This window comes from Pogona vitticeps, chromosome 2 (genome assembly GCF_051106095.1).
Source record: "Pogona vitticeps strain Pit_001003342236 chromosome 2, PviZW2.1, whole genome shotgun sequence".
Classification (NCBI taxonomy): Eukaryota; Metazoa; Chordata; class Lepidosauria; order Squamata; family Agamidae; genus Pogona; species Pogona vitticeps.
Window position 1 is genome coordinate 33342256 of NC_135784.1, and position 26807 is coordinate 33369062.

Sequence of the window (26807 nt, forward strand, 5' to 3'; positions counted from 1 at the left end):
CCTCAGAATGTGAGCAAAACAACAGTGTGTGCTACTGCAATGGCACCTTTAAGGTCAAACAGCACCGAAGAGAGAAGTATACAGAAGTTTCCAATAGGAACTAAGTGCAGGGTCCAATCTGGATTTGGAGCACAAGTCACATCAGAACCCACAAGTGTATTTCTTCAAAATAAAATGGCTGATTTAAGCACTGACTTTTCAAAGCTGCAAACGATTTGGTCTCTCAATTCAGAACAAACCATGGGCCATGTTTTCCCAACCTCTTAATTTGTATCTGCATGACAAACATTATGCTGAAAGCAGTTCTTCATTTGTGTGAACTTTAAGAGAAAGCCACTTACTAAGTGGGCCCTTTCCAGAGGCTTTTGCCTTCAACTCATCCAATTTCTTCTGCTCCTCCTTCTGTTTTTGCTTGAAAGCTCGGTCTTCCTGTTGGGATGTTTGTTAGCAAAAGTACGGTCAAGTTAAAAAGTACCAAATGATAGTTAAATTCCATCAAAAGAAGTCCCTTTCTTAACGTAGAGAGAGGACAGAGAAGACTTTTGACAAGTAGTTGTCAGCATAAACACAACAGTATAGTCCAGAAATTTATCTGTGAAGATTCTCAGTCATCCAGATGAGGTTATCTGGAAGTTGAATCATGGCAACGGGACTCCTTTTTTATTAGGATGAAATGTTTTGCTACTCATCCAAGTAGTGTCTCCTACCAACTCTCCTCAGACTGAAGAAGCTACTTGGTTCAACCTATTAAGAAAATGGTTCAACCTAATAAGAAAGAAGTCCAGTTGCCACAACTCAACTTCCAGATACAGTCCAGAAAGTATGAGTGATTACTGATGCCTCACATTTGTGATGGGAGCAGCTGCTAGTTTGAATCCTTGATCCGAACATTACAATTATGCCTCACCAAGTATTAACCACCTTTCCAAATCACATAGCTTTGACAACACCCTCCTCCCTCCATTTTAACGTAATCCTCTTTCTCAGTCTCACCTCATCTAGTTCTTTTGATTGCTTCTTGGGCTGTTTTAAAGGTTTCTTCTTTCCACCTGTGGCAGAAGCAACAATAGATTAGTAAGCACCGAACAACGGAATGCCACAGCTTATTTATCTGAATTACAGCATCCTTCCTCCAGCCTATTCAACGTGCCCCCACATCAAGCACCCTTCCACGCCCTACAATTTTCATCAGACCAGCTAGCAAGGCTGCTGCCCAGGGATAATGGGAGTTGTAGTCGAGGATGACATCAACCCTCGTCCTAGGCATACACTCGTCACGATTTGCTGCTTGTTCTCTTCCCCTCTCCAATTAGCACTTCCAGCTGTGTTCTCAAAGGCTTTCAGGCCTGGATCCGATGGTGGTTGTGGGTTTTTCGGGCTGTTTGGCCGAAAAAAACCCACAATAACCACTTCCAGCTTCCTTTAAAAGAAGAGATTGCAGAGATTTCCCCCCATCCTTTTTCCCATCGAGTCCGCCATCATTCCACCAACCACCCTGATCATCCATCCATCCGCCGCCGCCCCCCTCTTCCTTCCCCGCCATTTACGAGGCCCTTTTACCTTCTCGGCCCGACATGGCACTCCCTCTTGGAAACGACAATTCAGCTTTCCTTGTGCTTCGTTTGCGCTCAAAAAGCCCAGGAACCCAGGGAGGAATTAGAAAAGCGGGACACCACGCCGGCCACCGAGCGGAAGGTCGCAGAAGATCACTTCCGCCCGGACCCTGAACGGTCCTCACCATAGAAACGGAAGAAGAAGTAAAAGAAATGACCATAGAGGAAGAATGAGAGGATAGAGCAAACTTCCGGTTAAAAAAAAGAGAGAGAAACTCTTAACCGGGCTTTATTCAAATACGGATGGAAGATGCTTTCGCTCCAGACAGGAAATTGGCATTTCTGTAGAGATCACTCTATATTTGATGATTCAGTAAATTTGTACCCCTCCATTCTCTCAAGAAATAGGATTCAGAGGCTCCTATTGCCAGTTAAAAGTGGAAAACCCGGATCCAGTGTTTTTAAAAAAAAGACAATAAGGGATACCCAGATAGAATTTTCTACTCCTATGACAGAAAGCCGATAGGGAAAAAATGGATTTCCTTGAAATAAAGTGCTAGAGGAGAGCTTTGCGGATACCCTGGCCTGTCAAAAAAGGTGAACAAGCGGGTCCTAGATCAAATCAAGCCTGAATTACCTCTGGAGGAAAAAAAAAGGAAACGGAGAGTGTCGTACTTTGGGCACATTATGAGAAGGGATTTGTTGGAAAAGACAATAATGCTAGGAAAGGTGGAAGGCAGCAGGAAAAGAGGAGGACCAAACAGGAGATGGATGGACCCCACAGGCTTGAGTTTGCAAGAGCTGATCCAGGCTGAACCTCTTGGAAATTGCCATTCATAGGGTTACCATAAGTCCGAAGCAACTTGGCAACATATAACAACAAATTCCTATGGCTACCACATGCTCTGCAATAAGAGTTTGAACTCCGAATGGTTTTTTTTTACTATCGAGTTACCAAGGGCTGGAGAGGGAGATTACCATAGACGACTTTCGGCTCTAATTATGTTAACCACCGTTGTATACTCATTGTTTGAACTTTAAATGTTGTCTTTCGTTGTTGTAAGCCTCCTTTACATGGCCACTAGAAAAGCAGGGTAAATAAATAAATAGAAAAATAAGAACCGGAAATCTAGGCAGTTTGTCATTCCCCCTTTCTGCTACCTCTACGGCCTCATATGAGTCAGTGCTGCGAGCCCTTGGAGGCAGCGCTTCCGCCAGGACGTGGGTGGTCTTTTTAGTATCTTCCGGACTGGGTTTTTTTTCAACACGTGACCAGGACGTGCCATCTCACCTATAGTAAGTTGTGTGAATGAAGGGGATCACAGAGGGAGGGGACGGGTAAGCGGAGATGCGGTGAAAGGGGGAGCGGGAGACATTGAAGTTGAGCAGAGGTAGCAGCCGAGAGAAGGGCGGCGTGGGGTGCAGCGTGATGAGCTAAGCGGTGTGCATTCGTTCCTCAAGGTCCCCAGATTCCGAAGAGAATTTCCGATCCATATAAAAAGGGATGCAAGCGTTTCTATAGCCTGTTGTGTGAATGTACGCACGTGTGTATATTATAGATGGGTATCTGCCTGCAGTCTTCAATTGCAAATTTAAATAGTCTTGCAGTGCTTGTAAACTGGTGGCACATTTTGGATCGACAGAATTTTGCAAATGGCCTTTGAGCCCTTCCTTATATAGAATAGCAGTGTAATGTGGATGTTAGCCATCCAGATTACACTGCAGGCTAGCCATTCGGGTGGGTATGCTAGATGTCCCTTGGGCATCTAATGAAGCTAGATGTCCCTTGGGCATCTAATGAAGGCAACAACTCTTATCCACACACCCCCGGCAACTCTGTCCACACCCCCAGCTTGCAAGCGCTGACATTAGAACCAGATGCAACATCAGCTAGAAAAGAAGTTGAACATTTTGTCTTTTGGGAACTGAGCTAGAATGTATTTAGCTCCCCTCCCTTTATTACTGATCTCTGCTCCTTGTTCTGAAATTCCAGGGCTCAGAGATTAACAGGAAAAGTCATGGTCATATCACCTGCCTGCTGGTGACTCCAAATGGCCAGATACCTTTCCTCTGCAATTTCATGTGGATGCTAAAGGGATCAATGTGACCTTTTGGAATTCCACAGTAAAGGGAAAACCAGGTGTTTCACAGCACTATCTGGGACTGCTTGCTAAATTCACCAAGTAAGAATGGAGCCTACTAGGGGCGTGTGTCGTGTGGCTCATAAGAATTAGCAGGATTGTGAGAGACAGCTCCGGATGGATATGGCTGTAACATTTATGCTGGCCAAGCCTGTCTAGAGTTGAAACTGTTACCAGCGTTGCTGAAGGGAGCACTTCACACAAATTGTTGAGAATTTTGTATTATAACGTGTATTCTCATAACATCAGCAGAGTAAGAAGATACTGGTTAGCAGAGATACTTATGGCACTATGTCACTGAGAGAGTAAAACCAACAGCTTGGTGTATTAACTACAGACATTCCTCTGGCAGCATAACATGAAGCAACACACAGCATAGGAAAAAGTGAACTGACTTACAGCAGATAAAGATGTTCATTTTGCACATGACTTATGTACAGTTCTGTGACCAATCAGAAAATACAGTACAGTACTTCATTTTCTGTTACACAAAGTTTCATCATGTACACATTAAGTCTTAATCCTTGATAACCACCCCTGAATACAATCAGTACAGTGACTCGGGTAAAACCAGCCATTTTATATTTAACTAAACAACATTAATAATACATTTTCATATCAAAATCTCAACACAAATACCCAAGGGAAGGTTGGGAACCCATTGACACATGGGAAATAATTTCAATGCCAAGGAAGGTTTATTTAGGAGTGGTTTCATAATCGTCTTCTAGATGGCCACTTCCTCTTCTAATAATAATTGTGTGCTGTCAAGTCAATTCTGTCTCTTGATGACTAGGGCTTTCCAGGTTTAAAAAAATGCTCAAAAGTGGTTTACCATTCCCTTCTTCTGGGGGCATCCTGAGACACTGTGGCTTTCCCAAGGCCACATAGCTTGGCTCTGTTCAGAGGAGGTACTGGGGCGAGGCGAGGGATCGAACTCCCAACCTCTAGCTCTGCAGATACTGAGCTATCCAGCCGGCGTGCTTCCTCTCTCAAGGATTGTTAATCCCATGGACCTTCCCATCATTCCTCTTTTGCCAGATGGGGTCGGTCAGGAAGAAGAGACTTGAACAACGTGACTCTTCCTGTTTTCCTGCTGGGAAAAAAAATCTCTATTTGTTGAATCTTGAACTGTGTGCACATCACTTTCTCAAACCCTGTAGAGACTGTCATGGCCTTACTGTTTTGTATTGTATTTAAGCAACTGATGAAGTGGGCTGCAGAACCTTACACCCAGTAAACATTTAAGTTGACCCCAGTCACTTGATGATTTTGGCAGCAACAGAGCAACACAGCTATCCCCTCCCCACCTGGAAAAATCATCACAAGCACAGTTTGGAGCAGTATAGCACGGGGGGGGGGAAGGTGTTGGTACTTCTGGATTTGGTTTTGACTCAGCAAATATTTAAATAGGCCTGTAGTGCTCGTTCGCATGAGTGCAAAACATGGGATAAATCTCTTCAAAGAAGTGTAGATAACCACGATCCTGTAACCCAGAATGCAACTCTCAAGGGTTTAAGAGGGATTTGTTCTTACATATGTGTGGCTATGATTATAACTTTATGCTTCTCTAAAATGCACCTCCCAAAATCAATGTATACAGTTTCTTTGGAGTGCTATTCCCAGGACTCCTCATCATTGCCTCTGGTGACTAGGATTGATGGAAGCTGTAGTCCAACAAACAGGGCAACACATTCTCTATCCCTGCTTTAGGTAACCATTTATGTAACTGTGTGTTTTCTTACAGGACATTTTTCCCCCTTTGCCAGCTGCAAATCCTTTTTGAGGAACTGTGGAATCCTCGTGTTCTCTTTAGATTTCCCGGTCCTAGATTTCAGAAAATGCTAGTTAACTTTGAAAAGTCACATTTAGGTTCCATGCACATGTGCGTTAGGTTCTATGCACTTTCGTGTGTATGTATGTGTAGCTCATTTAAACTCACATTGTGTTTTTTTTTCTTGTATCCTTTCAGGTCTTTTTCACAATGGCTGGAGTCTGCTTGTAGCTTCCATGAAGTGTCATGTGCTTCGCTTTATTGCCCATGGTCTCCAGGATGCAACGCCACCATTTGCTAGCTCTAAAGACTCACAAAATGCATTTGCATGTCATGAGGACGTATTGTTCGCCGGCCTCCAAAAGGCCTGAAGCAACCGCAGTGATGGAAATGGCTACCCATTTTCTTCTTCGCCTGTCAGAAGCTGGGAAGGTTTTCGGAAGGAACACCTTTCAGCGAATCTCTACAACTGCCCAGAACTGGTGGGACAGATACGAAGACTTTGTGGGCCTCAGCGAAGTCCGAGAGGCCCAGGGGAAAGTGACCGAGGTAAGGACAGTGTAAGGAGCACTACTGGATTAAATATAGCTGAACAACCATCTTTTGCTGCATGAGCCCTACTGGAGTGTTAAAATTGTCAATAATACAAAGCTTGGAAAAGTTACTTTTCTAGACTACACTCCCAGAAACTCCGATTTTGCATGGCCACTAGCTTTTTAGTAACCTTTCATCACACTGTAAATAACTTCCTTTTTAGAGAGGCTTTTAGTTAAGTATGCTCATGCCGCTGAAAACAGTTTTAGCTGCTTTATTGGGTGTCATTTGATTTCCAGTTTAAACACTGCCGCCCTTAACTTTGTGTGGTTTTCAATGGTATTTATTACTCTTGTTTTAATTGATAGAGATTTTTAATTTGGAACTGTTTAATTAACGGGACATTTAGATTCCTAGATGTTTTCAGTTAAATAACGGGAGGGTTAAAGAGGGTGGAAATGTAAATAAATGCATGCATTTTCAAAAATCTGTTATTTGCTTGCCACTACTCTCCCTCTCTTAGGCGCAGAGTGAGTAATAACTGTTGTTAACATAAGCACTCCAACTTTAATGGAGTATATTGTCAGATATGTCAAAGATAAGCTGTTCTTGTTCCTATTCCAGGCTGAAAAGAGGTTTATGGTGGCTCGTGGGATTGTAAGAGAAGCTCGTGAAACTTGGGAGGCCCAGCAGCAAAAACTGAAGGAAATTCGAGACCGTTTAGACCGAGTGGCACGTGATGACACTCAGTACCTGGAGCTGGCAACATTGGAGCATAAGTTATTGCAGGTAAAAGTCGCACAGAAATCTGGGGTAGCACATATGGAGGGGCAGGGAAGCAGGAACCTCTTTTGAATTCTGTTCATTTTTTATTAGAATTTATTTTATCCTACCTTTGGGAACTGCCTTGAGGTGCCTTGCCATAAAATGTAAAAACATAACTGGTGGGAGAAACAGCAGATTCAAAATGTTATAATAATTTTATTGGCTGCTGCTGGGGTATGTGTTTTTAGTGAGAGTATGGGCCCTGATCTTTTCATGTCTTGGCGCGGTCACTGCAAAAACACAAGAGTTTAAGTGGTTAGGCAAACATCCACAACATACTGGAATTATCTTTGCCGAAAACCTTTTCTGACCATTGGTTTTGCTAAATGTTGGAGTGCCCCTCTTTGAGAATATCTACCCATCCAACTGGAGCCTCTCAGGCTTTGCAAATCGAGGGTGCCCACCCGGCGGGAAATTAAAAAGTCAATTACTAGAAATCGGGTATTTTCAGCTGTGGCCCCTACTTTATGGAATAAACTTCCATTAGAGATCAGGCAGGTCCCCTTCTTACCGTCAGTCCCTCAGAAAATTATTGAAGACTGAACTGTTCAGGGATGCCTTTGGTAAAATCTGATATTAATTCTGTGACCTGTCGTTATATTTCATTTTTCTTTTTTGGATTAATGTTTTGTTTTATTTGGTTTTTTTTCCCATCCCACCTTTTCCCTTAAAAGGAGCTATTTGTTAGATCATATTTATTTTTGATTGGTTCTAATTCGTTCGAGGTTTGTTGCTGGTGTCAGTTCAGAGTAGCCTTTTAGTTAATTTGACTGTCTGACTGGGAAGTGAGGTTTTTTTATTCCTGTTTTTTAGTTTGTTTGCCTAATACTGTGTATTTATATTTTGTAAACTGCTCCAAGTAGCGATTTCACTAAATTGGACAGTCTATAGGCTGGATGGATGGAGTGCGGTTAATTATTGTAAGCCGCCCAGAGACCTTTGGGTAGAGTGGGCGGCATATAAATTCAATCAATCAATCAATCAATCAATCAATCAATCAATCAATCAATAAACACACACACACACACACACACACACACAGAGTCTCTTCTATTTTCTGAGTATTTTCAGGTCTACGTTCTATTGAATGACCCTCAAGTGTGCCTCCTTAACGGGGCTGGACTTGATGATCCATAGGGTCCTTTCCCGCTCGGCAGGTCTAAGATGATGATGATGTTGATGATGAAGGTGACTTAAAATAAATTGATGTAAGTCAGCCATCCTTTCAGGTTACACACCCATGCACAGACACCTTCCCAGCAATCTTCTCACCGAGGAATGGGACCTGAAGACGCTTCTCTTTGATTCCGTCGTCCCAAGATGGCTGGCCCTTGGATCTGAACATTCTTTCTGCCTCTGTCCCTTCAGTGGTCAGTGGATGAGGCCAAGCTGGCCTTCTGAAACTTGGTCCTGTAGGACTGATGGGAGTGCTTCCTTCCCCTTCAGGCTTAGGCGGCCTCAATCAGCCCATGCCTACCTGACTAACGTCACCTCCCTCCCTGTGTTCTACTCCAGCTGGACCCCTGGCTTCACAATTGTTGTCTTTTTATGCACCTGCACAATGGAGAAAGGAAATGGGAGAATTAATGTGAATGCCTAGATCTGAAATTAGGCACAAAGGGAAGTGACAGGCAGAAACATTTTGAGTTGTGTTGTTGCATGACTGAATGAAGTGGCCATGAGACAGTGAATGACTTAATGCTTGCCTCTTTGGGCCAATGCTTACTAACTTGCCCCTTTGGGTATACCCATCAATACCCATTTTTCCTTGTCATCTCTGGCTCTAACCCTCATTTGGAGGGTTCACTCCACCAACCACAATGGGCAGCAGTTGCAGGGAGGGATATAATATCTCTGCATCTCAATCTTCCAGAAGGCGGTTGAGGCAAGAGCATGCTTCTCTTTAGCGCTGCATGTCTTGCAAGTATGTCCCTGGTTACTGGAGAAGAGAGCTGTTAAAAGAGTGAATTAAATATTGGAACAAGTGAATTCACTGTATGCCAATCTTTGCTTCTTAGTTGTTCATGTGTGCTTGGAAATGCCTTTTGAAGCTCTTGTGCAAGAAGGCAATCTCTCATTTTTTCTCAGTGGAGAAACCTGTGGCCTTCTGAATATTTTTAGCCCTTCTTTCTGTCCTTCCTCCCCCCCATCCATCCGTCTGTCCGTCCGTCCGTCTGTCTGCCTGCTGGTTGGCTTACTAATCTAGTGCTGGGGCAGTTGAGTAACCAAAATGGTGAAACAGAGGGGAGAAAGTTTTAAAGTAGCTGTGCTCTAGGTGTATGTCCTGCAAGTCTGCTCAGAGCTATCAAAAGAAGCTGGAACAAGGCTGAAGTGAAAAGGTTTCTCTGCCAAACATGTCTTTTCCTTCTTTGGTTACCTAGCTGGCCTAGCACTAGGACAGCAAGCCTATAAAAGAAAAAGAAAAGAAGTAGGAAGGGAAGAGAGAAACAAGCAAACACAGTTAGCTAGTGTGGGAAGGAGAGGATTCAAACAAGCTGCAAACAAGGCTGATTTCCTCCTCTTTCTCTGTGCTGATTCCTGCATGGTCAGCAGAAGTGAATTAACCCAGGGAAACCCAACTTCCTAGGTAAAACTTCAGAGGGGATCCATTTGCATGTTTCTTGCTGTGTAGTTGCACCCTCAATTGGCTTTCTCGGAAAGATAGACATTATTACTGTTATTTAAAAGGGACATGAGATATATTGGTATGTAGTCAGTGTGACTTGGATTAAGTTCATTCCTACCTGATTGGAGCCGATAGTTTTTTACACCTGTGCCAGAGCTACTGTGGCATTTTTGAGAACACAAGTAACAGCAAAAATTTCTTCATGTGCAGTCGTGAGGCTAGTGATGCCAACTAAAGATGTCTCACCTCCACAGAGTGAGCTGCCATAAGCTAATGGTGCATCTTTCTCATCTATTCCACCTCTTTTTCCAGAGGTGGTCTGAATTTTCCCTGCACTTGAAAAGGGCAGATAAGTGCCACTCTTTCACACCACGGTGGTATCTGCTCCACACTGAGGAGACAAATCTGTTTCCTTCCCATGTATCCACTTTCAGGATTTTATTTACAATGGTGCCCCACATAGCGACGATAATCCGTTCCAGAAAAAATCGTCGCTATCCAGATTCGTTGCTATACGGGGCAAAAAAACCTATAGGAGGGCATTAAAACGTGTTTAATGTGTTTCTATGGGGGAAAAACTCACCTTTAAGCGAAAATCCTCCATCCGGCCGCCATTTTTGCTGCCCAGTAAGCGAGGAAAGGGCGCGAAAACACTGCGGGTGGCCATTTTGTTTACCCGGTGGCTATTTTGGAACTGCCAATCAGCTGTTTTTAAAACATTGTTATGCGATAATCGGTAAGCGAAACGCTTACCGATCATCACGAAGTGATGTTTTGCCATCTAAAACATCGCAATGCGATCGCTTTTGCGATCGCAAAAACCTCGTCGCTATGCGGATTCGTCATTATGCGGGGCACCACTGTATTTATTTATTCATTTATTTTTGGTCAATTAACCCCTGCTGTGGTGTGGAGCTCTTAGCAAGTGTCCAACCGAGGCCAGCCCTAAACACCACCCATGCTGATGGTGTATTTTGTTGTTGTTGTTGTTATAGGGTCTACTCATAAAACTCTGGTTGTTCAGTATTAAAGTGAAGATATGCCATCTACATCAATTTTTTCCAAGCTTAGGTCTCCACGTATTGTTGGGCTGCAATCCCCATCCCTTCTAGATTAACTGGGAATGATTGTATTTATAGTCCAGAAACACCTGGGCAACATGAGTTTGGGAAGGGCTGCAAAAGAGACCCCAGGCAGTCTTACCACGCCTGCAGCGATGATGGACACGCTTTCACAAAGCCATCAAGCGCTCATCTTTAAAGTGAGCTCATTGTTGCAGGAAACCTAATGGGTGTGGTTAGTCAGTGTGTTTAAGATTGCAGCCTCAGGCAGGATTAGACCTCATGTGGGAAGCCTTTCTTGCACTGAGAGTAACATTCTGTCACAGTCACCAGGGGCGGTGGTAAAGTCAATGGTGGAGGTGGCCAAAGCCCAAAGACAACACACATTTTCTCTCTCTCTCTCTCTCTCTCTCTCTGTCTCTCTCTCTGTCTGTCTTTCTATCTCCTCCCTCACTCTTCCAGCCCTCCTAGTGGGCTGCTGGGACTGAGATCTTGGGAACTGTATTCTAAACAAGCAAGATTCTCATGCTCCAGAGAATTCAGATGCCTTCCCTTAATAAAAGCATGCAATGTTGGCATGAGTATCTTTCCAGCATCTTCCACCCTGAAGATGCAAAGAATGCATTATATTTCCCTGCAGTCTCCTTATCTTCCCATACTAAACCCTTTGCCATCAAATGGTCTGCTAGCCTTCCTGGCTGATTTAACTTGTTATTCTTTGTTTATATATATTTTAGCCAAGTCCTCCTCCAATTATTATCATTATTTTCTGTTTCCCATGCCTTGCCTTCTGCCAACTCACCATTCCTCCACAACAGAGCTTTTCTTTCGGAGGGACTTTTCGGTGGGTGTGACGTTCTCTCTCTTCCCCGACAATGTTTGTTTAATTTTGTTGATGCGGGGGTGGGCTGGGGGACGTGAATAAAGTATTTTCATCCATGTATGCCCTATGGCAGAGCGAAAGAATGCGGCCCTCTTAGCGTCCCTTTCTTCTTTTATGTATGCATAATTCTAGGATGAGCTCCTCTTTACATCATACTTGATGACCAGCCAGGACTTGCTATACAGGTTGGGTTACATAACCGCATTCATTATAAATATACACATACCTTAATAATTACTGGGTAATCTGATCAGTCCCTCTAAAAAGCCTGAACAATGTCTGAACCCAGAACCTTGTTCTCGTCTGTGACGAGACAGCAGGACTACCTTTTGTATCTGTCTGGGGTAGTTTTCATCCTTCACTTAAGAAGAGGCTTGCTAGCTCAGGCCACGGCCTTCACCTCCTCCTGACGTTTGTTTCTCATACTAGCCAGTCATACAAGCTCGGAAATTTTTACTTTTTTTAGTTGATGGTGAGAGAGAGAGAGAGAGAGAGAGAGAGAGACAGAGTGCCCCATCCAGCATGGGGCGAGGGCGGTGTGGAGAGTCAAGGTGATGTAGTAGTTTAAAAGCATTGTACTGCACTGGGTGATATGCATTGGGTAGCCAGTCACTTTCTATCAGCCTCACCTAAGGTAAAGGTAAAGGTTCCCCCTGACATTTAGTCAGTTGTGTCCAACTCTAGGGGGCGGTGCTCATCCCCGTTTCCAAGCCGTAGAGCCAGTGTTTGTCTGTAGGCAGTTTCCGTGGTCACGTGTCCAGCGCAACTAGACACGGAACGCTGTTTACCTTCCCACTGAGGTGGTACCTATTTATCTACTCGCATTTATATGCTTTTGAACTGCTAGGTTGGCGAGGAGCTGGGACAAAGCGATGGGCGCTCACTCCGCCACGTGGATTCGATCTTACGACTGCTGGTCTTCTGACCCTGGAGCACACAAAGGCTTCTGTGGTTTAGCCCGCAGCACCACCACCTCCCTACTTCAGCCTCACCTACTCACAGGCAGTTTGTGTCGATAGAGTGGGGAGAGTTAGAACTGTTTCATGGAAAGAAAACCAGGAATATAAATGTAATGAATCCTTCTGGGGCACCAACCTGTGGCCTTCACGTCCTCTCAAAAGTCATCTGCAACTGTTCACCTCAGGACTTTTGCAAGCCTCATTTGCATCTTTCCCAGAAGCCCACAAAATAGGGAGGAAGAGGAGAAAAGAGAAGGACGAAGTTCACTGGGTGCCGGCCTCCTCTGCCATTGGGTTCAGTCAGCCTCCCCATTCCATCCCCCATTTTTCTCAGCAGAGAAGAAGTTTTCCCACAGCGAGGCTGCTTTCTTAGGCTACAACCCTAAATACACTTACTAGGCGGGAGGAAGTCCCACTAGGCACAATGGGATATATTTGTAGGGAGAAATATACGAAGCAGCCTTTAGCCAAGTCAGAGCATCGGTCTGTCTAACACACTGTCACTTACATTGCCTAGCAACAACTCTACAGGATTTCAGAAATATATCTGGCCTTCCTTGGATATATTAAGGGTTCAAGCTGTGACCTTAGGCATGCAGTAATACTGGGTTAAAGCCTACCCCTAATAAATATGCACAGAATCACCAAATAAAAATCATCTTTACTGGTGGCTGTCACCACATTTTGTGTGGCGCAAGCTCCACAGTTTTGTGTTTTGGGTGTAGCTGAAGTGCTTCTGGGATGTTCAGAGGAGCTTACATTTCTGCAAGAAGCATATAGTTGGTAGTGTCAACTTTCTGCCACATCAAGGGTGCAATCCTGTGCAAATGTCAAATACATTTTTGGATAAGCTGGTCTTATCTCTTGAGTAAATGTGTCAGGTTAGGCAGCAGCACATCTCCATAACTTGTTTTCCAGTCTACTTCTAAGTGAACGTCCTGATCAATCATAGATGCAGTCCTGTGTAACTCTGGGTACAAGATCCATATCTTGTCCTTATTGTTCCCTGAAAACTGCTTGAAACGGGCCTCAGTGTCTAGCACCACGTAGCTCAGCTGCTGTTGTGCCATAGAATATATGGTCATCTGTTCACTTATCTCCCTGATAGCATTTTGCAACAGGTCACAAGCCGCTAATGCAACAATACTCAGCTTAGCCAAATCCAGGTGTATTGGACAACAAGTCCCATCATCCTCAGAGGGGGAAAGGGAGGAAAGCTGCAAACATGCACCGAGTTCTTGTGTTTCTGGCCTTACGACCTCTGCTGCTTCTTTAATGTTTGCTTTTGTGGCAGAGCTTTTCCAAGCCGTCCCTTCCCTTCCTTCCCTCCCTATGTGCTTCATATTGGGTTAAAAAAAGCTGTGCTAAACTCCCTTGAGGGACTGTGGTCATGAGAAAAAGAGTGAAAAGCTGTGATCCTGGTAGTCTAGTTGACATTTCTCTGTAAGGCAGGCAGATGGAGTTCCTTCCCACCAGCCCGGATGTCTTAGCACAGGCAGTCTGCATCTGTTCCAAATGGGAATGAATGGAAGCACCAGCCATTGCTGGAGCATAAATTGCTGGTTAATGAAAGAGCTATTTCTATTGTTAAAAGTAAATGTTGCTGTTATGGGCCAAACATAGTCTTGGGCGAAGGAACTCTACTGTGGAAACATGCTGTTATTAAAACTGGAGTGTAACTGGATTGTACCTCTTCCTTGCACTCTAAGGCAGTGGTTCCCAGCCATTTTTTTTTAAAATTGTGTACCCCTTGGCTGCCCATTTCCATAAATTGTGCCCTTCGTATTAGCAAAATGTTTGTAATGGTTGCTGTTATTTCAAATTTATGTGTTGTAACTGTGAAATAAATAGTCCAATTATGGGATTAAAAAGCAATGGAAATAATAAGGTGAAGAGATAGTGTGTATATCTTTACATTCAAAACTCAAAAAGTTCAATGAATTCAAGTAAATACATCGCGGAAAACCCGAAAGAACTCGCTCACAGGACAGCGTGCATTGCTTGCTAAGCAGCGAGTGAAAGGTGACCCTCTGAGAGGCGCACTGTACTGCTGTGTTCACAGCACATTGTTTAAGGAGAGACTCCCCACCATTCACCAAAATAACAAAGCCAAGGAACGGGGCTTTTCCCCCCAAATGAAGTAAGGAAGAAAACGCCCTCCACCATTTGCCGTAACATTCAATTAATTTCACAACTTTTGACTTGTACCTTGTCTTACACTGTTGACAGATGTACCTTTCCCCACCAAGATTCAGTTTTTTTCTTATACTCCTAAATGTCCTGGTTGATTCCCCCTGGGGGGGGGTATGCGAACCCCAGATCACGGCTCTACAGTGGCCAAGAAATCGGATCTCAGGGTGGAGCTTACATGGATCAGAACACCCTTCGGTTTTGGTGGATCCTCCCTCCCCAAGGCACAGGATACAGGACTAAGAAGTTGTGACTCAGGCATAGCAGAGCAAATGTGACCTTTCTGCCTGATACCCTTGCAAGGAATCCATAGATTTCTGCAAGGGCCTCCTCTGCAATGTAATACCTATTCTGTTCAATTTGACGGGACTTGCTCTGAAGTCGACTATGCTGTTCCTTAGCTGTAAGCTGCCATCAACTTGACCTTGCCACTGTTTTCTTTAGGGGTATGGTGCTATGCGGTCTGATCTCCGCCTTCAGTTAATTATCACCTGAAGTCAGGCAGAGGAGAGATAAAATATGAGAGATAAGAATGAAATGTTTTGAAATGACCAATAAGTTTCGGCATTTGGTTTCTGCATCATCATCGTTTTCTCTTCTGGAGAGGAAGGAGTCCCCTCACCCTCATGTCCTCCCAACCAATACTCTTGGAATAAACAGCATATTGACATTTTGGTTAAAATGTTTCTTTTCATCTATGATGGCTTTTATTACACTAATGAAGAGCACCAAGCGATTCATAGGCAATTTAAGCCTTGTTATCTTATTCATTTCATTACATCTCAACAAAAAGCATTAATTCTATTTTACGCACAACCACCACATGCAGTTAAAATTGCCTCTGACTTTATTGCTTCAGCAACTGATCGCCACACCTTGTTCCAAATACATCCTGGCTCTTAAACTGGAATATAATGTCAATGAAATAATATTTTACGATACTTTCTTTAGCCTTTAAAAGAGAAATAAAGCCCTTCTATAAAACTTAGTATCTATTTTTTTGTGTGTGGGAGTATTGCTAATTTCAGTGCTCTTATACTATCATTGATTCACGGACATTCAACAAGTATTTATGTATGAAAAAAAACCCCACCTCTTTTGTAATTGGGGCACAGAAGAATGTAGTCTAAATGAGGCTGTGTTGCCAAGGTTTGTTTCCTGATTTGTTTCATGTAAGCATAAATAAAGCAAACAATTGTTCTTCCAAATTCAGACATGGTGGGTTGTAAAGTGAAAGCAAGTGTGGTTAGGGTTGTCGTAGGTTTTTCGGGCTGTTTGGCCATGTTCTGGAGGTTTTTCTTCCTAATGTTTCGCAAGATGCCCATGGCCACAGAGACTGAAGAAAAACCTCCAGAACACGGCCAAACAGCCCGAAAAACCTACAACAACCATCAGATCCCGGCCATGAAAGCCTTTGAGAATGCAAGTGTGATTATTCTGATACTCTTGATAATAAATTATACCTGAAGATTTGAGGGAAAGTTTTGTTTAAAAAACAACAACAACAACATTATTCTAGAGTTTAGTATTCTGAGCTGTGAAGGTCTCTCTTACACCTCCATTCCACATAAATGAAAACTCTGTCCACCCTTGGAGATAAGGCAGTTAGCAATTAGCATGAATGATGTGAAAGTCTGCACATTTTTCTTCAGAGCATGGACACCTAATGCCATGAGTCACACACAGGAGCAAAATCCCCATACGGAGAAGCTTAAAATACAGATTTTTAAAGGGGATTTGCAGGCTTTAAGTTGGAAAGGAAATGAAGTCTCATACTGTTTCACAGGAATGAATGAGCCAGAGGTATTTGCAATAAAATACCTACAGGGAACAAAGTTGTACATTTTCACGTTTTGCTGTGAAATGTTGTCTGGGGGTGTGGGGAGGAATCTAGGCACCCAGGCAAAATAAGGCTGCAGCCATAAGCAGAATTTATAGGAAAGAACCCACTGAATTCAGTGATCTTTCCTATGTGATGTTTAGCTCCAGACTGTAAGTGCCCTTCTCCGTTAACAGGGTGTCTAAGACCTATGGAACTACTGTATATGGATGGACTTTGTTGTAAACCAAATGCTCAGGTGAATGGATCGGAGGGATCTGATTCATCTTTCTGATGTTCTCACCCCCACCAGAAAACAAGAATGGAAGAGGATAAACGTGACTATTTGTGGTGCAAGTAATTGTGAGAACATTTCCAGTTACTTAAGGCGTGGATGAACATATGATTATCAGAATGCTGCCTCCCCCCCCCAAAAAAAAACCACATGTACTGAAAGACAAAGACTAAGCTGTCTTTTTAACCAGGTCTTAATTGACACATGTTTCCTTAAGGTGGAGACTTGTGTAACCTTCTCTTGAGGACATACTGTACACTTCAGGTTAGAAATGGGTGGCGCCAAGCTGTGTGAACACTTGTGCAAGCAGAATCCAGAGACTTTGGGGCAAAAAGACAGGATGCAAGTGGTGAATCTTATTTTACCACTATCCTGGGGATGAAGAAGATTCCATGTTTCTCTTGAGCCCATACTGTTTTTATCAGAAAAGGATATGTATCAGCAGGTTTGCATGGGACTAAAAGATTTAAATATTTGTCTCCTTTGTCTGCATAACTTTGTTGAGCTACTGGGATGCATTTCCAGTGGGCACAAGCATTCCATGCAGGTCTCTTAGAGCATTTCCCCCACCCCCACCCCTGCTAGATTGCTGCCCCTTTCTATCTACAAAAGCCAGCATGTTTGGCACCAAGGGCTAAGGAATGATGGCTGTCAATTTCACACTCTTTAAAAGGGATGTGGTGGAGCTGCGGGCTAAACCGCAGAAGCCTGAGCTGCAGGGTCAGAAGACCAAGCAGTCGTAAGATCGAATCCACGTGACGGAGTGAGCGCCTGTCGCTTGTCCCAGCTCCTGCCAACCTAGCGGTTCGAAAGCATGCAAATGCGAGTAGATCAATAGGAACCACCTCGGTGGGAAGGCAACAGCGTTCCGTGTCTAAGTCGCACTGGCCATGTGACCACGGAAGATTGTCTTCGGACAAAACGCTGGCTCTATGGCTTGGAAACGGGGATGAGAACTGCCCCCTAGAGTCGAACATGACAGGACAAAAATTGTCAAGGGGAACCTTTACCTTTACCTAAAAGAGGTTTTGTCAAATTTGTGGAAGTCACGGTGACTATATATTATATCCAGCCTCAGAAGCCATATGCCTCTCAGTACCAGTTTCTGGGAATCATGAGAGGCTGGTCCTGTCTTGGCATGAGATAAGCTGCATATGTCTTTTTTTTGGAGGGGGGATGTCTAATGTTTATCCTGACTTTTCGTCTTTCCTTTAACAAGGTCTGTTGGATTTCTTGCAGGAAGAGAAGAGGTACCGAAGCACCTATCTTGCTGCTGAGGAATCTGAGCGGGAATCATTCTCTCTCTTCTCAGCCGCTGTCAGGGAAAGTCATGAAAAAGAGCGGGCAAGAGCAGAGAAAACGAAGAACTGGTCCATTATTGGCTCAGTATTGGGAGCCGTAATCGGTGTCCTGGGTTCCACTTACATCAACCGAGTGAGGCTGCAGGAGTTAAAAGCCTTGGTGTTTGAAGCACAAAAGGGACCAATAAGCCTTCAGGAAGCCATCAGAGAACAGGCCTCCAACTATAATTCCCAACAGAGAGATCTAAGCGATCTCATTGCTAACTTGAAGAACATGCTACAGGTGGTGACTGTGACGTCACAGGAAATGGAAGGAGCTTCCCCGGCCAAAGGCAGCATGAACGCATCCCTAAAAATAGACCCTCTCTTAGTTTCCATTAAGGAGCAGCTGAGCCACTCCAAACAAATAAGCTCATTCGTTGGAAGCTTGCAGGAGCAACTCGGCAACCTGGAAAAAAGTTTAGAGCAGATCACCGCAGAGGTGCGGAATGTAAAGACTGTGCCTGATCCTGCACCTGGGGAGAAAATGTTCCTTAGCCCTCCAACCGAGGGGAGCGGCCACACCTTGGAAGCAGAAGACGTGGTTCTCGAACTCTGTAACACGGAAAGGAGGCTGGAAGCCCAAATGAAGAAGAACTCAATCTACAGCACAGCCTTCACCTGTACGATGTTTGCTATCACGCTTCCGGTGCTCTATGTCCTGCTCAAGGGGAATTAGTTTGCAGCTCAGTGGGGGGGAAAAATAGTTCGGCTAGAGTGATAGAATGTCAGCCCTTGAGCACCGATGGCTTCTCTTTTTTGTACTACTTTCTAAATGCATTTTTGTGAAGTTGCAAGAGAAGCTGGAGGTGCCTGCAAATGTAGTACATTAAAAAAATGCAAATAACGCCTCTATCAGGCCTTGAACCTGGAATGGCTTGTGGGATTTTTTTTTAATCTTTTGTTGATTCCTCTTTAATTTTTATTTCATTGCATTTTAGAGGTTTATCTTGTACCTCTCACCTCACCGGTGTTTGCATTTCCTTTGGACCCCTTTCTTTAGAGCTTGATTTGTTTGCCTTCATGCCCTCCAGTTCCATAAGGAAGGGAGAAAGTGGTCCTAAGAGCCACTCCTGGAAAAAGAAATCCTGCTTTATGTGCCTTTAAAGGACAAAATGAGCAGGAGTTCAGATTTCTCAGAGAATTAGGAGGCTCTCACTCTTTCCTGCTGCTATGACATTTCAACCATTAAATATATCTGCTGATCAACTGGATACCTAATTCGGGCTCTTGCTGGATGGGTGGGTGAGCGGGAGGGACTGAGAGAGAGAGAGAGAGAGAGACTGGCTGGTTAAGTTTCTGTGTGTAGGCATCCTCCTTTCCTACCAGAGGCATACACAGGCTCCCCTTGTCTTTACATGTCTTTTGGCTATGCCACAAAATAGCGTTTGAAGAGTCATATTTTTGGCATGAGGTCACATTGGAAGAGGGTGTTAACGGTGTACGTTTACATGATGTTCTGCACTGTCCCAGGCACCCTTTTAGAGCGAGGTAAGTTCCAGCCCTGTCGTTCAGTCCGTGTCCCACAGTGAAGGGGGGGGGCGGAGGAGAAGAAGCCAGGGTTCTTGCCCCCTTCATAGCTTTGCAAAGAGAGACTGCAGCAACTATACTTGGTCGTCCAACCTGCACCTATCCTGTTCTGCATAGCTCTTAAAGGTGCTGGAGCCCTGCGCTCAAGGTTGCAGAGAGCCTTGCCATTTCTCTTCTGTGCAAGTGAAGAGCTTGATCGCCTTCTGCAAAAGTCTTAGTAAAGCCTTTGGGTTTCTGACGGCAGGCTTGAGCTTCTTCTCTGTCCTGAGTTATGCACAGGGGATGGATGTGAGTAGCTAAACTCCAGAAGGGGGAGACAGCTGGGTAAAGTGCTGCTTGAAGTCTTTCCTAATGCTCCGTGCCTCTGTTGTAAATATGTTAATGATTTGTTCCACGCATTTGCATCCCATGCTTCAGGATTTTAACAGCTCCCGGGGTGCAACTCAGGTATTTTACACTACAGGAAGTGGGATAGATCCTCTCCCCGCCATCATTTTTATTCTCACTATGGCTCTGTGAGTTAGATTAGGCTGGGGTGTGTGTGTGTGACAATTCGTTCATGACAGCCCAGTCAAGTCAATGGCAAGGGGTGAAGATGGGAAAGTTCAGTCACAGGTCTTCCCCGTCGGACTTCTGTCCTCCGACCACTACACTAAGCTTCTTAATCTTTGTGGTCTGCTACAGTTTGCTTTTGTTTTCAAATTACTTTATCCCTTAGTTACTGGCCAAGTTATGCTCCGCTAGGGCAGTGGTTCCCTGCCTTGGGTCACCAGATATTACTGGACTCAAACTTCCAGGATCCCTGACATCTGACCATGCTGGAGGCCCAAGGTTGGAACTACTGTCACAGGCTGTGAGAACTGGCCTGTTGGTACCCAAGGCTTCCTGGAAAAGGCGAGTATTGGAGGAGGAATGTGAAACGAGTGAAAGAAGAGTGATCTCCTGCAGGTGCAAGTGTTCAGAGGAACATGTCTACAATCTGGAGTCACGGTGAAGAAAAATTGGAAGAATTTCTCAACCATCTCAACAGCATCCACCCAAATATACAATTCACCATAGAAAAAGAAACAGAGGGCCAACTCCCGTTTCTAGATGTCATGGTCCTACGCAAAACTGACCTCCGACTGGGACACAAGGTCTACAGAAAACCCACCCACACAGACCGGTACCTATACAAAAACTCCAACCACCACCCACAGCAAAAAAAGAGGCATAATCAAAACATTGGTAGACCGGGCAAATCGAAACTGTGAAGCTCAGTTTCTCAACACTGAACTCGACCACCTGAATTGGGCCCTACAGGCAAATGGCTACTCCAAAAATGAAATCACAAGAGCCATCAAACCTAGAAAACAACACCGAACTGAAGAAGAAAAACAGCCACCCACAAATAAAGTATTTCTTCCATACATCAAAGGGGTCACAGAATGCATGGGGAAATTTCTGGAAAAACACAACCTAAAAACAGTATTCAAGCCCACCACAAAAATACAACAAATGTTGCGGTCAGCAAAGGACAGAACGGACCCCCTCACCACTGCAGGAGTATACCGGATACCTTGCAGTTGTGGCCAGGTATACATTGGAACCACAAAACGAAGCATCCACACCAGAATCAAAGAACATGAGAGACACTGCAGACTAAAACAACCAGAAAAATCTGCAGTAGCTGAACATGCCCTAAAACAAACTGGACATGAAATTCTATTTCAAAATACGGAAATACTGGACAACACCAGCAATCATTACGTCAAACTGCACAGGGAAGCCATTGAAATCCACAAGCACCAGAAAAACTTCAATAAAAAAGAGGAAAATTTGAAACTCAACAAAACTTGGCTCCCAGCTCTCAAAAATACAGCATGCAAAAGGTCACGAACTCTACCCAACCACAAGGTCAAGGGGATCACCACCATCAACCACAGTGACAGACAATCTCCTTATCACAACAATACACACACAACAAAACACACTAATCACCCATCCACAGAAAACAATACACCCACAACAATACACACTAATCATCCCATCTCACAGCCATAAATACTCCACGCCCTAGCCAAACTACACAAGAGCACAGTTTGCTGTCCTCTGAAGATGCCGGCCACAGAGACTGGCGAAACGTTAGGAAAAACCACCTTCAGAACACGGCCAAGAAGCCCGAAGAACCCACAACAACCAGAACATGTCTACCTCCTAGTGGAGTGAGTCTTGCATGTGATTCTCTTCGTAGTGCCACTGCAGCAATTTCCTGAATGCCCCCCGCCAAAAAAAAAAAAAAGGATGCAGGCAGGCACCAAAGCCCTAGTTTTTCTTCCCTGTTCTTCCACGTGGCAAAGAAAGCAACATTTTCATTGTACCCTAGAGCAGAGGTGTCCAACCTTGGCCTTCCAGATGTTCTTGGACTATAGCTCCCAGAAGCCTTCACCACCACCTCTGCTAGCCAGGATTTGTGGGAGTTGAAGTCCAAGAACATCTGGAGGGCCAAGTTTGGGCACCACTGCCCTAGAGCAAACAAGGGGATATGGTGAATGAAGAACTCCAAATAGCTCAGTGGTTTAGATAGCTGGCTGCGGAGCCATACGTTAAGGAGTTGTATTCCCCACTGGGCCTCCTTGACCAGACCTGGATTCAGTGATCCAGGAGGTCCCTTCTAGCTCTGCAGTTTTAAGATGATGATCATTATCATTATCATTATCATTATTATTATTATTATTATTATTATTATTATTATTATTATTATTATTATTATTATCATCATCATCATCATCATCATCATCATCATCATCATCATCATCATCATCATCATCATCATCAATCAAAAGACAGGAAGTGAGGAAAGCAACAACGTTCTATGACGGAGACACACCGCCACAAATATATTTTCAATATCTAAAACTCCCTCAGGATTTCTTGTCACTCTTTTTTTCTTTAGCTGGTTTCTGGCACTTTTGACAAGCACAAGGGCAGGCTCATCATCAAAAGGTGAGGTTTTCCTCCCACCCTACAGCTGCCATGCCAGGAAAACCTGCACCTTGTGAGTATTCCATCTGTCGTTTACCCACTCTCTTTGTCTGACTGGGGGAAAAAAAAATTTTTTTCCACAACACCTCAATCCTCCCATTCCTATAATTATCCTTTTTTAATCCTCAACAAACCTTTCAAACATATTTCCCATACTGAAGGAAAAGAGCAGTTCAGTTTCAGGAAACCTGTTGGTCATAACCATAGACCGACTCAGGCCACAAAGAGCTTTATTTAGAAATCCACGGTGGCTATTACAAACCAGACAGGGCTACAACGTTTGGCTTCATTAGCAATGCGTATGCCAATTTCCTGATGCTTCCTTAGAAATAAATTTGACATCCTCTCGAGGGCACTAATTATTAAGTTAACGAGGCCCTTCTTTCAAACTTCGTAACAGTTCGGTCTCCAGAAACTGGAAACAATTGCCTGTGAAACGTGCTGGAATTCTAGAAGTTTCTTCAGAAGCTCTCTTTGTTTGGGGAGAGGAGGTGACTGGGCTGTTTCATTAGGCTACTAAGGTCACCGTTGCCTTGTGACTGAGACCAGTATTAGCCAAGCACAAAGAATACCCTTGTTGATGCCTTAGCTTTCCAGAGGGCCCTACGCTGGCTCTGCGCAGAGACCTCCTTCCAATCTCCCAGCACAACCCAGGGCCTGGAAGAAAAATAATAATCTCTAGCAAGCCCTGGAAGACTGTGACAGCCTTGCCTCTGGTTCAGTGCAGCAGTTTTCCAGAAAGGGGTATAGAACCGGTTGAAGCCCTCTCTAGTTCCCAGGTGCCCATAATGAAGGAAACTAATTTCTATGTTTAATTTGGGAGAGCAAGCTGGGGAAGCTTTTTGTAGCTTTTGGAAGACGTCCTGGATTGGGAAGGTGTTCACCCTTCTGATAGAAATCCATCTTCGTGTCCTAGCCAAGGTTGCTCAACATAAGCTGACATTCATCTTGCGAGCAGGCAGGGGGACCCTGTAACATTGAACTAGTGATCCATTTCTGAAGTGAGAGCACATGGCCCCCCCCCTTCTCCACCTGCACCTAATCGTTTCTGCAATTTGGGCAAAGGCTGCAATGAATGCAATCCGCCTTAAATGAATTGGTTCCATTTACAGCTGGCAGATGAAACAGCTACATTTCAAAAGGATTAGAATGATTAGCAGTTACAGTGGTGCCTCGCTAGACAGTTACCCCGCATGACAGTTTTTTCGCTAGACATTGACTTTTTGCAATCGCTACAGTGATTCGCAAAACAGTGATTCCTATGGGGGAACTTCGCTGGACAATGTTTGGTCCCTGCTTTGCAAACCGATTTTCGCTAGACGTCGATTTTGACAGCTCCCTCCACACTCGCAAAACGGGTGTTTTCGGGACCTAAGCTTCACAAGACAGCAATTTAAACAGCTGATCGGTGGTTCGCAAAGCAGCTTTCCTATGGCTGATCTTCACTAGACAACGACGATTCTTCCCCATTGGAACACATTAAAACAGGTTTCAATGCATCCCAATGGGGAAATGCTTTTCCCTAGACGATAATTTTGCTAAACAGTGATTTCAGTGAAACAGATTATCATCGTCTAGCGAGGCACCACTGTATGAGGTTTTTTTTTATTGGTGTAACAAGTAACATTGTTTAGTTACTTTTTGATGTTATTGGTTCTGACTCCTGTATCTCCTGACCCCTAAAAGTAATGTGTCAGCTTTCTCGATTCTTTTTTTGCAACAAATATTAAATGCAAGAATATTGCAATGAAGTACTGTGCAGAAAAGCTCTGCAATGTATTATACAAAAATGACCTTATAGAAGTAACTTCCAAACTCTGAATTTTCAAAGCTATCATGAGTAGAGAGATAGAACGAGAAAGTTCATCTGGTGGATTTGGGGAGGGGGGGCAGGATGAGGGATGTTCCATACAGTTAATACAAACATGGAAGCCAAAAGCAGTGAAAATGATAGTTGTAATTATAACTAGCCCTGGAAGACAGTGCATCTGACATGGTACAGTGGTCCTCAATCGAGATCTTTTGGAGCTGAACTTACAGAAACCCCAGCCAGCATGACTGGAGATATGGGCTTCTCAGAGTTGGAAGTCCAAAACATCTGGAAGGCTCAAGTTTGAGACTCACTGACCTAGTAGATGGGACTCATTTTTATCTCTGTTGTGCTTTAATTTCAGAGCTTCTTGTTGTTTAATAATTTAGTCGTGTCCGATTCTTTGTGACCCCATGGACCAGAGTGTGCCAGGCCCTCCTGTCTTCCACTGCCTCCCGGAGTTTGGTCAAATTCATGCTGGTCGCTTCGCAGACACTTTCCAACCATCTCATCCTCTGTCGTCCCCTTCTCCTGCCTTCACCCTTTCCCAACATCAAGGTCTTTTCCAGGGACTCTTCTCATGAGATGGCCAAAGTATTGGAGCCTCACATTCAGGATCTGTCCTTCCAGTGAGCACTCAGGCTTGATTTCCTTTAGAATGGATAGGTTTGTTCTCCTTGCAGTCCAGGGGACTCTCAAGAGCCTCCTCCAACACCACAATTCAAAAGCATCAATTCTTCGGCAGTCAGCTTTCTTTATGGTCCAGCTCTCACTTCCGTACATCACTACAGGGAAAACCATAGCTTTGACTATTTGGACTTTTGTTGGAAAGGTGATGTCTCTGCTTTTTAAGGTGCTATAGAGGTGTGTCATCACTTTCCTCCCAAGAAGCAGGCGTCTTTTAATTTCGTGGCTGCTGTCGCCATCTGCAGTGATCATGGAGCCCAAGAAAGTGAAATCTGTTACTGCCTCCATATCTTCCCCTTCTATTTGCCAGGAGGTGATGGGACCAGTGGCCATGATCTTAGTTTTTTTGATGTTGAGCTTTAGACTGATTTTTTTTTGGCACTCTCCTCTTTCACCCTCATTACAAGGTTCCTTAATTCCTCCTCACTTTCTGCCATCAGAGTGATATCATCTGCATATTGGAGGTTGTAGATATTTCTTCCGGCAATCTTAATTCCGGTTTGGGATTCCTCCAGTCCGGCCTTTCGCATGTATTCTGCATATATGTTAAATAAGCAGGGGGACAATATACAGTCTTGTCATACTCCTTTCCCAATTTTGAACCACTCAGTTGTTCCATATCCAGTTCTAACTGTTGCTCCCTGTCCCATATATAGGTTTCTCAGGAGGTAGATAAGGTGATCAGGCACTCCCATTTCTTTAAGGACTTGCCATAGTTTGCTGTCGTCGACACAGTCAAAGGCTTTTGCGTAGTCAATGAAGCAGAAGCAGATGTTTTTCTGGAACTCTCTGGCTTTCTCTATAATCCAGTGCATATTAGCAATTTGGTCCCTAGTTCCTCTGTCCCTTCGAAATCCAGCTTGTACTTCTGGGAGTTCTCGGTCCACATACTGTTGAAGCCTACCTTGGAGGATTTTGAGCATAACCTTGCTGGCATGGGAAATGAGTGCAATTGTACGGTAGTTGGAGCATTCTTTGGCACTGCCCTTCTTTGGGACTGGGATGTAGACTGATCTTTTCCAGTCTGCTGGCCACTGTTGAGTTTTCCAAACTTGCTGGCATATTGAATGTAGCACTTTAACAGCGTCATCTTTTAAGATTTTAAATAGTTCCACTGGAATGCCATCACCTCCACTGGCCTTGTTGTTAGACAAGCTTTCTAAGGCTCACTTGACTTCACTCTCCAGGATGTCTGGCTCAAGGTCAGCAACCACACTATCTGGGTTGTCCGGGACATCCAGGTGTTTCTGGTATACAGTAGTTCCTCTGTGTATTCTTGCCACCTCTTGATGTCTTCTGCTTCTGTGAAGTCCCTACCATTTTTGTCCTTTATCATGTTCATCTTTGCACAAAATGTTCCTTTAATATCTCCAATTTTCCTGAACAGATCTCTGGTTTTTCTCTTTCTATTCTTTTCCTCTATTTCTTTGCATTGTTCATTTAAGAAGGCTCTCTTGTCTCTCCTTGCTCTTCTTTGGAAGTCTGCATTCAATTTTCTGTAACTTTCCTTATCTCCCTTGCATTTTGTTTCCCTTCTCTTCTCTGCTATTTGTAAGGCCTCATTGGACAGCCACCTTGCTTTCTTGCATTTCCTTTTCTTTGGGATGGTTTTTGTTGCTGCCTCCTGTACAATGTTACGAGCCTCTATCCAAAGTTCTTCAGGCACTCTGTCCACCAAATCCAGTTCCTTAAATCTGTTCTTCACTTCCACTGTGTATTCATAAGGAATTTGGTTTGGATTATACCTGAGTAGCCC

General features: G+C 44.1%; 1 protein-coding gene and 1 non-coding gene across 3 annotated transcripts; one reads left to right on the forward strand and one right to left on the reverse strand.

Moving 5' to 3' along the window:
- Positions 1-345: 345 nt before the first annotated feature.
- On the reverse strand, positions 346-1727 carry LOC110087265 (uncharacterized). The gene is made up of 3 exons (XR_012083439.2): positions 1561-1727; positions 994-1049; positions 346-429 (listed from the first exon to the last, which is right to left on the reverse strand). It is a non-coding gene; the product is annotated as an uncharacterized LOC110087265 (transcript).
- A 998-nt stretch (positions 1728-2725) lies between these two features.
- CCDC51 (coiled-coil domain containing 51) lies at positions 2726-18874 on the forward strand. 2 transcript variants are annotated; one of them, XM_020808799.3, is made up of 4 exons: positions 2726-2849; positions 5667-6017; positions 6627-6791; positions 17900-18874. In XM_020808799.3, the coding sequence occupies exons 2-4, from the start codon at positions 5715-5717 to the stop codon at positions 18677-18679; spliced, it is 1248 nt and encodes a 415-aa protein (XP_020664458.3). In that variant the 5' UTR covers positions 2726-2849; positions 5667-5714; the 3' UTR covers positions 18680-18874. The 2 variants fall into 2 exon arrangements, with proteins under 2 accessions (XP_020664458.3, XP_020664460.3); XM_020808801.3 differs by lacking the exon at positions 2726-2849 and adding an exon at positions 2872-2891.
- Positions 18875-26807: the final 7933 nt, after the last annotated feature.